Consider the following 15,236-nt stretch of genomic DNA (forward strand, 5'->3'; position numbering starts at 1 on the left):
AAATAAATAGGCCAAAATAAAATTGTTTATTTTATAGGTACTAAGTTAACAACAAATAGACAACAATAAACGCAAGACAAAATTTAAAATTAAATGATGTCTCCATTGTAAACATATTTTTCATGATAAAATAGTTAATTGATTTTTGATCAACATTTATTTATTTATATAAATATGTTTCAAATTTATAATTCTCCTGTTAATATCAAAGAATAATTTATATTTCTATCGCAAAGCTCATTAGGCAGGAAATTTATGAAAAATCATTTGATTAGAAGTGGTTGCTCATGTATTAGTTTTGGCAATTAAATTAAGTAGCAGCTCCAGAAGTTGGTTATTACGATGATAAACTACTTGCTCTGACCAAGAATTAAGGGGCTGACACCTAAAATTTAATTGTTTTAACCCGCTGCTATAAACCAAAACTTTCTTCTGCCACTTACTATAAGTAGATGGCCACTTTTATCTTTGTGAATTCGCTCAGGCAATCCAAGCTGGATTTCGATGGTACCGTTTTTACCATTCATGTGGTGCTCAATCCTGAAACATAAACAAATTAATTTTATTTAGTTGGTGCATTTAATATTTAATTAAAAGCCTCACGTTGTCGTATCCAGAATCGTCAGAAGTGAAGAGTCTTTGGTCACGTCGATAATCATTGTGATAGCTTCAATAAGTTGAGGCACTTCCAATATTAAATCACCCTGCAAATGTTCGAATTTGTGTTAAAAAAAACATAGTTGTCTGGCCCATAGCTTCATAATATTATGGAATTTTTTGCTTTTCGCATTGAAAAGTGAGAATAATGGAAGTACCAGGTTTTAAGATAGTTCTACAAAGTGAGCAAAAATGGGAGTTTAATTTGTTTTTCGTGGAATTTTAGAAATCTGTTTGAATTGTTTTCTATACACCGTGAAAATTTCAAGCTGCTACTTGATCTAAATTAGGAATTATAACTTTTTTTAATAAGAAGGCGTAGTTGGGTGAAAATGCTCATTTTTGGGCAACATTTACCAAGATGGTAAAAATCAGGATGGAATGGGATGTAAAGGAAATTTTCAGCGCTTTCAGAATGAAAAAATACCTTCTATAGAATGGGGGGATTTCGAGTAGCTACTTGCTCTGAGGTAAACACTCGGAACTTCTGCAGAAAAACATGCATTAAGTCATTAATTTTCTCCCTAAAGCTTATAACATTTGGAAAAATCAGCATTTTAACTGAGTTCTTATGAAAGTTTGCAAATTTATGCACTTGCTAGATAATGAGAGTGAATTTCAAATTTATTCCAGTTCCAGATTAAAGGGAGAATTTTTTTAAGACGGGCGAACTTGGTATAAACCTACCTTATCCTTCTTCAGCATATCTTCTGGAATCTTCACCAGTACCAATCGGTCGTTCTCATGGGTGACTACGAATTGGAGGCTCTTCAATGGCAATACATGCTTTGGTTTAACTGATCCCTTGCATTCTATGACGTGAAGATTTTTTTGCGTTATAATAATGACTCGTTCTCTTGGTTTATATCCGTGCCTATCGAACTTCATTACGGAAGTGGCGTACTGAAGCAGCAAAAAAATAATTTATTAGAACGTGTGCTTTTGAGGAAATCTCGATGCGAAACTCACCACTTCTTTATCTCCATCCAACTGGCCTGAGTAGGACGTTTTCAGAGCCAATGCCTGCTCAGAAACGCGGTCCATTGCAAAGAGAACTGGCACGCTTGCACCATAACTTTTCTTCTTTCCTGTTTAATAAATGTTGCGTTAAAGTTCAGATCTGTAAAGAGTATTATTATTTGTATCACCTTTGAATAGTTTTTCAGCCAAAACTTTCAGCTCCAACTGTCGTTTTCTTTCTGGAGTCAGCGCCAGTCTACAAATGCCAAATTGGCTTAGTTGCATAAGAAAGTACTTTAAAAATAAAATTGTTCACCTGTATCTTCTGGATAAATTGGCCTCATACATCACTTCCAGTTGCTTGGAAGCTTCCTCGCATATGATGGGAGATGGGGGCCATGTTCTTAACAAAATATTTTGGGGCAGATTTTTAGCCAATCGCCTCAGCCAGTTGATTTTTGTGGCCAAAATAAACTTTCTGTTGTCCTCATTCGGCTCATCATGGCGGGTAATAAATCCGCGAATAAACCTTCAACGATGAAATGAAGCAAAAAACGTGGAAGAATGCCGCAATTTTGAACTTACGATCTGATAGTCTGGGCTGCCTCTCTTCGCTTCTTCGCATTGGTCCTTGCAAGGAATCTTCTAATGTTTTTCTGCATCACAATAACCGCCGCTCTGGTCTTCAAGTATCGACGCCTTTGCAGGATACCCTTCCAGTTGGCCTGGATAATAGCGGCAATATCATGCTTCTTTAGCTGGAAGGCATCTTCAGTTTTGAAGAGAGTTTGCGGATGCCTGATGAAGATTTTCGTTCTGAAATGAGGCGTGATTATTGCAAAGCCTTTTACGTTTTTGACGAGGAGTTTTGCATACTTTCCCAACTGGTACTCTTCACTTTCATATCCAAGCGCGCAAATCAGGTGCTGAACACCTTCCTTGGCGCTTCCACGATAATTCGGCCAAGTGTCCTTGCAAAGGCTCTTGTATCTCTTGAGGAACACTTCGTAAGTTCGCCGGTATGCGAAACCTGCCCTTCTGACTCGCAGATTTTCCATCAGCCCCAAGTAGGTTACTTGATGTTTTACAATGTCGAAATCGAAGCTTCCTAAAATTTTATTTTTAACTTAAGCGAAGGGAATTTTGCGCTATTAAGTGCAAGTCATCAGGGTTTTTAATTAAGACAATGTAAAATTTGTGAACGGTTTTAGTCATTCTAATATGAAAATGTCCAAAACACCATGATTTTCCGGGATTTTAATCAGTGAGTTCCACAAAATTAGCTTCCCTGCACCGACGATTTTATCCTTAGAGTAAGCAAATGCTCCGAGTTTTAGCTTTAAATTTGTTTTGGAACATCTAATGATTTCATACAGTGAGTCCGAGAAGAAATGTATAAATTCATTTAAAATTCAGCCGCCAGCAGTCAATTTTTATTCGTAAATTAAATTATTTTGTAACAAATTTACCTATACAGGGTGGTCCAAAAGTAAATTACTATTAGGTTCTATCAACTTTATTTTTTCAAATGGAAGCACCTGCCTTTTATTTCAATGTTGAATCATTTATTGAATTTGTATGATTCAGGCCTTTCATCATATCCTATAGCTAAACTCAACAGCCTACAGAAATTAAAAAAACATTGTCACTATTAATTATTGCTAGTTCCAATAGTAAGTTTCTCGGCAACTGTTGAGTTTTCAAAGTTGAGATAAAAGGAGGTTTCATTTTAAAAATATGAAGTTACGTAAGTTATTTTTGGTCTACCCTGTATACATAAAATTGTTATAAAAAAATCGCATTTACAAATGAAAATTGACGAGTTTGAGCTTTTTTACAGAAAAATGGTCGCTGAATGTTAAATGAATTTAAATCGTATATACATATTAATCGTATATAGATACATTTTAATCGTATATACATATAAGTACGTACGATTGATGACATACATGCTTGATGTGATAAAAAGGACTTTATTTGGTTCGTAGATCTGGTTTCATGTTATCTATTTTGCATTTAACTTTGATTTTATGTACCTTAAGAACTTGAGTTTTTCTCTAATTTAAGCTTTGCTTGCTGTTCCTTTTTTTAAGATTTTCGCTACTTTGATATTGCTGTTATATGAAGAATTCCGTAGTATTTTGGTGCCTAAAATGATTTTAGACTCACTTTTAATAGTGTATCAAGTTCGTAGTTATTTCCAGGTGCATAATTTGTCAAAGTATGATACACATTGCTGTTTGCAAAACTGTTTTCTTGTTCTGCTTCTCGCTTTCAAACTGTCTCCTTTTTAATAAAAATTGCATATCCAAATAGATTTTCTTACAATGCCTGAACGTAAAACCATCATGAGATACAGTGGCGGTGAGTGCTTTAATACCTTGCGGTTGCACAATGCTCCAAGCACAATTAGTTGTTAACAAAACAAATCGAAACGGCGATAAAATATGAGCCGTGCACCTACTAAATGTGCACAATGATCACCGGTGAAAACGAGTCTTTCATTTAAATTTATGATCTTTACGCTGTTAACAAATTGATTCAAACTCATTGATAATTTAAGTGACATTGAATTTTTTATTTTAATTTTTTTTAAGAAGGGACATTGAAAACTTAAGAGTGGACGTACACATATGCATTTATTGAGGCGCCGCCACTGATCAGGTCACATTCAAATTGTCTTTAAACTCATCGAATAAAATTGAAAGTAAATACTGTGCACATACAGAGCGCCCCAATCAAATCGACGACGTGTATGATCAAGCGCTAAGCTTCAGGAAAAATATTATTGAATAATGTGCGACTTTTCCAATTGCAAATAAAACAAGGAAGTTTGCTATTGAAAATTCTCTCGGATCAATTTCTCCGATTATTAATATTTTCTCACCTGGTCTCTTAAATTCATTGGGCTTAATGCATCGGATGTATGAGGGTTCCTTGTCACGCAAAATGTTCATCAGATTGTTTAATGAATTTTTGAACTGCGTGATGGCCGTGTCAGGTCTTTTTTTGCTTCTTTGCTCCGATTCTGGGAAGATGCTTTGAAGAATCGCATTGGAGGAGCCCGACATCGCCTCCCTAAGGTCTCTAAAGAGCAAGTCGTTGTTTTTGTCGATAAAAGTCGATATGTTGTAAGTGACTGCTCCTGCATAGTGAATGAGGCGGAATTCCTTTAAGTAAACCCAATTTTTACAATTGTATAATATTTTTTACATAATTTTTATCTTACATCGCGTCCCATGACTTTCTGCAGCTTTACATCAGCTTTAGCATGGCTGATATAGTGATCGTGATAACTGAGTTGCTTGTCCAGCTTGGTCAGTAAGCTTTTATCATCAGGATCACCTGGTCTTAAGCATTCTTCGTCAATAAATGCTATCAAACCTGTAAATATAATTTATTACGGTTTGCTTTATAAAATATTAAATAAGTTTTAAAAGTTTTGTAAGAAACACCAACCAACCTCTATGCTTCTCCTCAATCAAATCACAGATAATTTTGTTATCGAAATAAGTAATATGCTCCCACTGGATGCCCTCCTTTTGATACTCCTCTTGTTCCGACCTCAATGTGAGTTCGATGAACAGTTGCTGCAGTTTTTCATTGCAGAAGTTAATGCACAGTTGCTCGAAACTGAAATTGAGGGAGCAAATAGTGCTTTGAAAACCAAAGTTTCTAGAAACTTACGTGTTTTTTTCGAATATTTCGAACCCGTAAATATCCAAAATGCCGATAACAGAGTTTCTTCTGCTGTCGCTTGGTAGTAAGGAACTGTTGATCTTCTTTACTAGCCAAGTGAAGAGCCTGTCATAAACTGCCTTTGCTAGAGCGTCTCGAGCGTACACACTCAACTCTTTGTCAAGTGGAGTTACTACAACTTCCAGAATAGTTTCTATGGTTCTTTGCGTAAGAGACCGTTGGAGTTTCTCGCTATCGCTGCCCAAAAGCTAAAAAATCAGTTGATTTGTAAAATGTTTCCAGACCGACATATGTTTGATTACTTTTGCAATGGTTTCCACTAGATCCGGCTTCAGTATAACCGCTTTGCCCTCGGCTGTGGAAAATTTCACGTTTCCTAAGTGGAGAATGGCAGCAATAATGCTGAAAATCTCCTCCTGGTCTTCTTGAGTAAAGTCCAACGTTGTTAACGCTTTTTGAACTTCGTCGAAGTTGGATTTGTCCTCCAAGCTGTAGTCTGGCGATTTTGGCTGAAAATGTTCTAATGAAGAACTCGAAAGCCCACATTTTAATCTACATTACTACCGAATTGGATAAATAATGATACGCCTGGCAGTTCTTTCTTAGAGAGAGTTTTGCCAAAGTGTCCTCATCGGCCCCTCCGAGTAGTTGATAGAAAATATGAAAATTCCTTTCTCCAGGAGCTTGACTAATCACTCTGGACTTTTCCAGGAGGTAATTCAATATTATCCCCCCAACAGGATTGTACTGGAAATATTTTTTGTTTGGATTTTTTCAGCGGAAGATCAGGCAAAACTCACCTCAAAATTGAACTGGACGTCCATGAACTTTCCAAATCTACTGGAATTGTCATTCCTGTTGGTTTTGGCATTTCCAAATGCCTCCAAAAGCGGATTTGAGTCCAGCAATTTATTTTTCACTTTTTCAATATCACCCTTGCGCTCAGTCACTTCAGATATGTATTGAAGGACTTTTTTGGATGCTTCGGTTTTACCCGATCCAGACTCACCTGGAAACATCATTGATCAAAATGAGTATTTTTGTAAAAGGATCAGTTTTACCCGAAATTAGGATGCATTGTTCGCGGTTTTCTTCTCGCAGTGATCGGTAAGCGGTGTCGGTGACTGCAAACCTGAAAAAAAGGGAAACGGAGGCTCGTTTATTCAATCAAATAGGCTCAAAGCCAACTAAAAAATCTTAGGTTTCCACCATCAATAAAAAATTAAAAGAGGCAGTTGAAAATTGTAAACTTACACATGGGGTGCCACCTCAAAGAAGTTCTTCCTCTCATATGCCTTGACTTTCTCGGAGGAATAAATATCTAGTTCTTTGTAGGGATTGACGCTGACAAGGACTGGCCCTATGTAGGTCTAAAATTATTTATCAATTTAATATGTACTTTGAACATTTTATTTTATTACATCATACACATTTTTAATTATTCAAACGCTTCGTGAAACTGACGCCATCACGCTTTAATAATTACGGTGTTAACAGGTTTTGACATGCTGCTGTATTAAATTATTTTTATATTATTTCTAGGTAATTAGCTTAGCTAATGACTAATTATGTGCTTTTTGCGATAAGAAACATTTTCACACTCTCAAATCCCGTTTTTCAAAAATATTTTTAGTCACATTCTCACAGTAAATTTACTATACTCACATAAATTATATCTTCATTAAATCTTTTCTGTAAATTGTTAACAAACGCTTCTTCGCTGGTATAGTCTTCCAATAAGACAGCATCAGCGACTCCAACGCGGTCTCGATCCTCCAAATAGGATTCCATTGTGTGCCTAAAAACAGCAATGACTACAATTGTTGAATGATAATTTAACCAATGACAAAATGGTGTAGAAATGTGTTCTGATATGAGTTTTGTTACTTTCACTAATCCTCTGATAATGTCAGCGGTTCAGGCGTATTTAGATGTGGCTTTCAATTTTCGGTCCTTCATCAGATATCCATTAAATAATCTTAGAATTGCCAATTTTTATCTAAAGATCCAAGACATTTCTACTTAAAGTAGGTTATCGGGAGATGAATGGCAACTGAAGATGTGTTTAGTGGAAAATATTCTAATTTGCAAACCAGCGCAAGAGTTCAAAATTTATAAACGTCTATTGGCATTTTGCTAATGTGATTCTAATGAATATTATCCAGTTAATCTACAAATAATCAGTCTCGTGTTAGGGTTTTAAAATAAAAGACTGTTAAAGTTTATAAAATTCTTTTTGACATTTTCGGGCAAAAGCGCCTGCAAAAATGTAGCATTTAAAGATAAACTACATCAGCAAGATTAGTTTGTTTAAAGGTGGCTTAAAATATAATTAATAGTATTAACAGAAGTAATAACGCTGTAGGTGGTTGCAACTTATGTTTAAGAGTTGGCAAAAATATAAATTTAATTTTTTTGGAGGGAAACACTTTCAACAGTATTTCTTACGCACAGCATTTCTATATTTTATAAAACCTTTTACTCCAGTTTATCTTTCAGTATCTTTGCATACTACATTGCTCTTCTCCAATCCTCCTTACTAACTTGTTTGAGATTTTCTACTATTCGGTGAAAGTTTATGGCGGAAAACAGTATTAAGCATACAATCAGATATAAACATATACAATTTACATGGTGACGAGGATGCCTATTGTAAATGCAATCAATTAAAGTTTGCTAATCTAATTATTACTTTCTTAGATTAGATTGCGTTTTATTAGACCGTAACGATGAGCAAATATCCAGATAATGTATTATTGAAGTGCTTTAAATGAAATAACAAAACGCGGGGTATTACAACGCTGAATAACATTACATACTTCAGAATAGGCAGACTTATTCTCAAGAGGCAGCGGTTGCACAACTACAAATGCACAAAAGTGTAATTAAATTTATATGTAAAAATTATATGATTTGAAAAATGGAGAGCACACTTTTCTAAAAAGTAATTCATTAAAAGCCAGTTGCGATAATGGCTTATGGCTTCTACTGATCTTTAAAGAAAGTATTCAATTCAATTATTAATTTTAATTAATTATGATGAATAATGAATATATGAAATAATCCAATTATGATGTAAATTTGGGCAGAATCCAGCGAAAGTCTGCTTTGCACATAATTCCAGAACATTGAACATTTTTTTGCTTTGAGCGGATCTTGTTATAAATTTTTCAGCAGGTCATTTTTCAAAAATAAGTTGATACATTGGGTTGCGACTTCTAACCGCATTAAATAAAGCTTTATTTTATTAATTGTGTGAATTGGGGCAAAATCCATTAAAAATATTCTTCGAAATGAACTGCGGAACTTTTAAGTTTTTTTTGTACGTGCTGATTTTGCAATATATTTTTCAAGTGGATATTTTTCAAAAACCGGTTGAGTTATCGGTTTAGCGCGCTTTTAAGGAAGTATAGGTTCAATTATTGTGAGAATTTGCGGAAAATCCAGTAAAAGTCTGCTTCGAAATTAATTCGAGAACTTTGAAGAAAATTTTTTTTCGGGTCGGGTTTTGTATTTCATTATTCAACAGGCCTTTTCTCAAAAATGAGCTGATATATCAGGTAGCGGGTTCCAGAACTCTTTGAAAAATCTTGATTTTAATTATTTTATTAATTTGGGCAAAACCAAGTGAAAAGCTTGTTCGGAATAATTTCCGGAACGTTGCTCAGTTTTTAAACTAAATTTTTCAAGAGTAAATTTTTCAAAAATAAGATGATATATCATTTTGTGGTGTATAGCGCCCTTTATGTTAATTATTGTGTACAGTTGGGTAGAATCGAGCTAAAATCCTCTTTGGAATTAATTACGGAGCGAGCAGCATTTTACTTTGCGCAGTTTTTGCACTGTAGTGTTCAAGAGGCAATTTTTCAAAAATTAGATGAGATGTCAACTTGCAGATTACATCATCCTTTAGTGGAAGCTTTACTTTAATGACCGCTTTAATTTTGGTATAATCCAGGGAAAAACTTCTTTGCAATTAATTCCGAAACTTTGACAGGTTGATTTCCGTTAATTTTTTCAGTTCTAAAAAGTTTTTTAAAAAACGGAAAATTTTTCAGTAAACCCTAAAATATTTATGATTATTATGGTAGCATTAGTTCTAATTTTAAAAGTTAACGTGGGCTATATGAATTTAATACAAGTAATTATCTATAAACGTGCTTTATCGATAACTTAAATTCGCTGAAAATTGATGATTTAGTCGATAATCCAAGGTTATGGTATAAGTACTAATAATTTCGTTGTTTTGATAACGTTGGAAAGGTAACGGCGATAACTTGAGTTCACTGATTTTTCCGGAGTTTGTTTGATATCGAAATGTTTAATAAAAATTATAAAGTACGAATGAACATCATTCTTACCTACATGTGTTCAACTTTGAGATAACGGAAACAATAAGCTAATAAAACGTTTTATTAAGAAAATATTTAATTCGGTTTCCTAGAAGTTTATTATTTTGGTGTAGTTGGGCTTTAACAGCAGTTCGGTTCAGTCTCGGTTAATTAGATAACTGAATTACTAATCAACCACATAACTTCTGAAATAGTCCATATCAAATTTGCTTAACAGCTCTTATGTGCTCAACTTAATCGCATCGACTATTTCCGCGTTATAATTGCAATTTATGTAATTCTTGTCGTATCATACAATTCTCTTAATATAAATTTTATTGTTGCTGTTATTTCGATTCATCAACTTTAACCCTTGGATTATTTAGCGAATTTGTTGCTGGATTTGGTAACATCATAAACAGATATTTTCAGATTAATATGACAGACACTAATTGTTTAAATGAGCGATTTTATATGTAGAATTCAAGTATTACTTAACACTTCAATTGAATTGTTTAAATATATATCTTTAGGAGTTTACAGGAAAAAAATCGATAAGTATCCATAATACATGAATATATTTGTGAGATTTTAGGCATTAACAAAGAATTCCTGTTGCGCGCTGCTTTGTTGTTACGAACTTGTTCCCATTAATAGGCAATAATGATAATTAAAATTTTAATAATTGATTTCCAGAAGCAACTGCACTTTGACTGAACTTATAACCTTATATTGTGCGGTGTTTCCATACGAATTCAACGAATAATGCTATCAGTAGTTGATCGAAATAGAGCAACTTTCAATATGGTGCTGGCGATTAGAGCACTAAAAAAATGTGGCGTTAAATTAACACGTATATATAATTTAAGGACTAAATTGTTTTGTTTAAACTCCTTTAAAGAAGTATGCGATTTGAAAAATTTACAAGTTAAGCAGTGGGAGTTTTTGAATTGAAATCAAGGTACTTACCCTGGTTAGATGAATCTATTGCCTGAAATTGTTGATATAAACTGCCTTGAAAAATGCACAAATATTAACAACGACAAGTAACAATGCAGTCGCCTCACTGAGTAATAGCTTTCGCCAACTGTGATAAGATTTCGTTTATCTGGCATTATCTATAGAAGAATAATACGTCATTATTAAACCTTTATGATTAGAACATTACCTTTTCACTTGAGCATTATTGGATCATTGCTCGGCTGTCTGAAACAGGAGATATAAAATTTACATTTGCTGTTATTCATTAAATTTACATTTGCTGTTCAGTCCATTATTGTTTAACAATAATGGACTGAACTTACAGCGTTAATAAGATAGAAACATCCCGGCGCCCGAAAGTACCAGTTGCCGGCAACACGATGCACAATTTTCGGCGAGCCAGACAATTTACGAAATCAGACAAATATTAATCAATTATCTAATTAAAGCTGTTAGCTCGTTGAAACGCATTTTTCTAATCGGCCTAATTAGTGTGCATATTGATTTATACACCCAGACGCTTAAGTAGACTTACTAATTTTATTTATTCATTCATTCATTCATTCGAGATTATCTTGCATTGTATCTAATTTTATCTATCAACATGTTGCATATTCACGGTCCTTAAATTACGTGAATGGACCAGTAAGGTTGCAGGGCCAAATTTGCCCTAATTTTAGAGCTGGATAAATTTTGACTGGTGCGGGCGATTTGATTTCTAAGTCTAGCTCAACTCATTTTCTCTCAGGCTGTATTATTACTGGAATTAGGGGGTTTATATAAAGGCTTAAGAATAAAAATTGCTAAGTTTTGGAAAGATTGGCATGCTCTCAGTTGGACAAAAAAACGTTATTTTTCAGTTCGATAATTAGGCAAATTTGGACATAGCAGTTTACATAACGTGGATCACTTCGTATATATGAAAGAAAACTCCTTTATTATTGTCCTTTATTATAAAAGACTGATACAATCCTAAATTATCATACATGCAAAACATGACATAGCAGTTTATATAACGTGGATCAGTTCGTATATATGAAAGAAAACTCCTTTATTATTGTCCTTTATTATAAAAGAGTGATGCAATCCTAAATTACGTATATTATTACTAAATCTGTAAATACTTGAAAATGTGAAAAGTATGAAATATACAGCACGCTATACCAGTCGAGTCAGGCACAAAAACAATTTTCAATATTTTTTAAGTCGGTTTTCATTACAATAGACATCAATGAGTATTACAAAAATAAGTTTCAAAACAACTATATATTTCGTTCGAACACTCTATATATTTCGTTTTCCCTGCTCGGCAAGTTTCTCAATTTCGGTTTCTCTTAACCTAAAGAAATGTATTTTAACTGGATTCCAGTGTCACATTTACAAAAAACTTGCACTTTAATTGTTAGATTAGTTGCAAAGCAGTAAAAGCACAAAATTCTTCATAACTGCGAATCATACTTGTGTAACATTTTTTTGTTTTTGGGAAAAGCACAATTCCTGTGGCATGAATTTATGACTGAGTTATCACTTGAAAAACCACTTTTCTTCGTTTTATTTAACTATTGATGAAAAGTCTTGCGTTCATTTACAGAAACGGAGTCACCTGAGCTTCTACGTTCAGATGTTTTCAACATATAAAATAAGAACGAAAATCAAGCGACCAAGATCAATTAGCAGTTGCACTCAAAACTGCTGAAACATGTTCTTGCATTATTAGAATCTTATTAGAAATGCCTGTTTCATCAAGCACTTGCAAAGAATCTTCGCAGTAAAATACTAATATCTACTAATGCTAATACTATAATTAATAAATAACTTAAATATTCTGGTTAGAAATAGTCGCGGATTAAAGCGCAATTGGACACGATTGAAGCAAAGTAACATTATTGAAAATTATCAAGTCAAATTCAATGAAGACTGGTGGTATTGATCGTGTCGTTCCATGGCAAGTTCTGGATGGTCTGAGACAACATTTTCATTTGGAAAGTGTAGCGAGCCATTTGGAAAATCACAATGTAGGGCAAGGACTGGCTGATCTGTTTGAACCAGTACAATCTAGGAAAAATCGAAGATCCTCAGTTCCAATTTCTTCTGGGTGGTTAAACATTAAATACCTGTGGAGCTTCTTTTTAGCTGCCGGTAGACTGATGAGGTCGTCTTTCAAAATGTACGTCCTAACTCCTTTCAGGAACTCTCCCACATAAGTTTCCCAGTCAAAGCCTTTGCCCAAAGTGAGATCAACCGAGAACTCTGAACCATCGCCTGCGTCTTCAACTGCTGCTATCAGTTCTTTGTAAGAGGCTGAGCCAAACTCCCACTCGTTTGTTGAGAAAAAGCTTCCAGCTTCTAAGGATTGGTTCAATCTGCGTGACAACTTCAGCATCCTGATCGGATTAAAGTTGAGGAGTTAACCAACTAGCTGAACAGTTTTAACACAACTTTAACTCACATAGTCTTTTTCCCCGTGCAATATAAAAACACATCCAAAAGTACTGATGGTAGGTTATGATACAGGGTGGTGTAAATGGAATGGACGGTCCGGTTGGTAGTGTAGCTGAACTCTGGATACCAGGTCACGTACTTGCTTGGCCACTGATAGCTGTGTTTGTGAGTGAATTCTCCAAATTGTTTCCAAGTTACTGGGTTCAATCTTCCACTTGTACAGTTATACACTCGCAGGGAGTTTGATCTGGAAAAACCCATTTAAACTATTCAACTGCAGTGCATTAATCAGCTACTTACTTATGCGCCACTGTATGCCAAGCGCTGGTTATCAAAGTGTTGACCACAATATCAACCGGAACTAAATCCATGCGACATCGCTCATTGCAGATTATAGATTTTATGGTGCCTCTTCCGCATTCCATGACTATTCCGGTGATTCCGCTCAAATTGTCCACCCATCCAGGGTAAGGCTCTTTCCAAGCCGCTGTAACTGGAAAAAATCTGTTGGGTTTCCGTAGAACTTCAAGGGGCGTTGGTGCTTACTAATAGATGGTCGTACTATAGCAGTTGGAATTTCATGCGAATATTCGAGTACCAGTTGCTCAGCTAGGGCCTTGGCAAATGTGTAGGTGTTCGGATGTTTGTCCTAGAATTATTCAAGTTCGTGCACGTTTTTTTTTTAACCGCTCACAACTTGCCATTAACTTAGGCGACAAGCTTTCCACTACTTCATCCGGAAGGTTTTCAATCAAGTTGATAACAGCATGAGCGTCGTATGTGGGCTTGTAGACCTTTTCTTCAACTACCCGCTTGTCGGAATTTGAAAAAGCGGTAGATACATGAACGCAGCTCTGGAAATTGATTTAAAAGCATATGAGTTCCTAATTGATGTTTGAATCTATATATTGAAAAGAAGAATGTGGTTTATCATTTATTAATACTTTTTAGTTTCGGCTGTTTCCCGAAGACAAAGATACCGTTTTTTATTACCTTGAGCTTTTTCATGTTTTGACATAACTCCAATATCTTCTTAGTTCCTAAAGTATTCAAAATCACTGCGGTTTTCAAATTTTCATTAAACCTGCAAACACAGAAGAAATGCAGATTACGTTCCCAAACCTTAAAAACCACCTACTTCACTGTAGCAGCAGAATGAAAGACAATGTCGATATTATCAACGAGGAATTTTCTGTCCTCTTCACATAGACCTAGATTTGGAAGAGCCACATCCCCCGGAATGACTTTCACCTTTTCGAAAGCATCAGGATCCTTATCTCGTATTCTATTAAATACCTACAAGATTCCACTTAATAAAACAAACCGGTTATTTTTTTGTGTTATTTACGGGATTTTTTAACAGTTCTTTCAGCCTCTGTTCAACCTGAATTCCTTTTTTCGGCCTCATTAAAATGAAGATGGCGTCGACTTTTGGGCACGACCTGAGCAACTTTTCTACTAGCGCCTTCCCAACAAAGCCTAAGATCAATTGGAAATTTTAACAAAGAACAGTTTATAAAAATTGTAAAGTGTCTTTAGCTATGAAGCTCCAATTATAAATATTAAGATACGTTTAACATATTTATTGCATTAATTGCGATCATCAGCCGCACATATGTTCTACAATTTAATTCTAGAGTTAACTTTCACATATGCTCATCACACAAATTCCCAATTGATTACATTTATGTCCATTGAGAACTGTAGATTTACGATCCTGTTTGAAAGATGAAAGTTTGTAACTGTTTTCTTTGCTTTAGTACGAGATCCATGTAAATCTTTTATACGCGTTACATTAATTTTCACTTGCCTGTCGCTCCTGTAATGAAGACTTTTGCTTGGTCATAGAAGTCTGATATGTTCTTCTGATCATCGCACAAATAGGAATGGTTTCTTAGACGAGCGCCCATTTTTGAAGCTGGATTATTACTAAAAATTTGGAAAAATGCTATTAGTTTCCTAGTCCGCCCAACAATCTCCTCACCCGTTAAGCCACATCAGCATCGAACAAATGCAAATGCTTATTTAACATTTTATATTCTATTAGAGATTCGCGCTTTAACCTCGGTAGCAGTGCGAGCGTACATAAATACCTAAGATATTCGCAAACTGCGAGGAATTTTGGTAGTTTTAGTGGACAAAGTAGTTTTTTGGACAACCAATAAT

The 15,236-nt window shown here is 34.8% G+C and overlaps 2 protein-coding genes across 3 annotated transcripts in view; both read right to left on the reverse strand.

Moving 5' to 3' along the window:
- Nucleotides 1-7: 7 nt before the first annotated feature.
- LOC109546835 (unconventional myosin IC) lies at nucleotides 8-7,114 on the reverse strand. The gene is made up of 19 exons (XM_019917972.1): nucleotides 6,982-7,114; nucleotides 6,571-6,686; nucleotides 6,378-6,448; nucleotides 6,117-6,325; nucleotides 5,881-6,063; nucleotides 5,619-5,825; nucleotides 5,305-5,564; nucleotides 5,081-5,250; nucleotides 4,847-5,001; nucleotides 4,505-4,787; nucleotides 2,494-2,725; nucleotides 2,203-2,433; nucleotides 1,934-2,146; nucleotides 1,806-1,873; nucleotides 1,627-1,745; nucleotides 1,345-1,560; nucleotides 604-704; nucleotides 444-540; nucleotides 8-385 (listed from the first exon to the last, which is right to left on the reverse strand). Exons 1-19 carry the CDS (start codon nucleotides 7,105-7,107, stop codon nucleotides 371-373), a joined length of 3,072 nt encoding a protein of 1,023 aa, XP_019773531.1. The 5' UTR covers nucleotides 7,108-7,114; the 3' UTR covers nucleotides 8-370.
- A 4,445-nt stretch (nucleotides 7,115-11,559) lies between these two features.
- LOC109546858 (putative fatty acyl-CoA reductase CG5065) overlaps nucleotides 11,560-15,236 on the reverse strand; it is a 5,672-nt gene continuing 1,995 nt past the window's right edge. Inside the window, exons 1-11 of one of the 2 annotated variants that reach the window (XM_019918004.2) lie at nucleotides 15,055-15,228; nucleotides 14,881-14,999; nucleotides 14,419-14,549; nucleotides 14,209-14,366; nucleotides 14,064-14,154; nucleotides 13,772-13,924; nucleotides 13,617-13,719; nucleotides 13,371-13,563; nucleotides 13,078-13,317; nucleotides 12,743-13,012; nucleotides 11,560-12,683 (exon numbers count right to left, since the gene is read on the reverse strand). In XM_019918004.2, coding sequence (XP_019773563.1) covers nucleotides 12,536-12,683; nucleotides 12,743-13,012; nucleotides 13,078-13,317; nucleotides 13,371-13,563; nucleotides 13,617-13,719; nucleotides 13,772-13,924; nucleotides 14,064-14,154; nucleotides 14,209-14,366; nucleotides 14,419-14,549; nucleotides 14,881-14,999; nucleotides 15,055-15,074 — 1,626 coding nt within the window. In that variant the 5' untranslated portion in view covers nucleotides 15,075-15,228 and the 3' untranslated portion in view covers nucleotides 11,560-12,535. Of the gene's footprint in view, nucleotides 12,684-12,742; nucleotides 13,013-13,077; nucleotides 13,318-13,370; nucleotides 13,564-13,616; nucleotides 13,720-13,771; nucleotides 13,925-14,063; nucleotides 14,155-14,208; nucleotides 14,367-14,418; nucleotides 14,550-14,880; nucleotides 15,000-15,054; nucleotides 15,229-15,236 lie in introns of those variants that run through there. The other variant, XM_019918005.2, reaches the window with a different exon arrangement.

The sequence above is a fragment of the Dendroctonus ponderosae genome, unplaced genomic scaffold (genome assembly GCF_020466585.1).
Source record: "Dendroctonus ponderosae isolate FM_Combo_2020 unplaced genomic scaffold, Dpon_F_20191213v2 Dpon_F_20191213_4, whole genome shotgun sequence".
Classification (NCBI taxonomy): domain Eukaryota; kingdom Metazoa; phylum Arthropoda; class Insecta; order Coleoptera; family Curculionidae; genus Dendroctonus; species Dendroctonus ponderosae.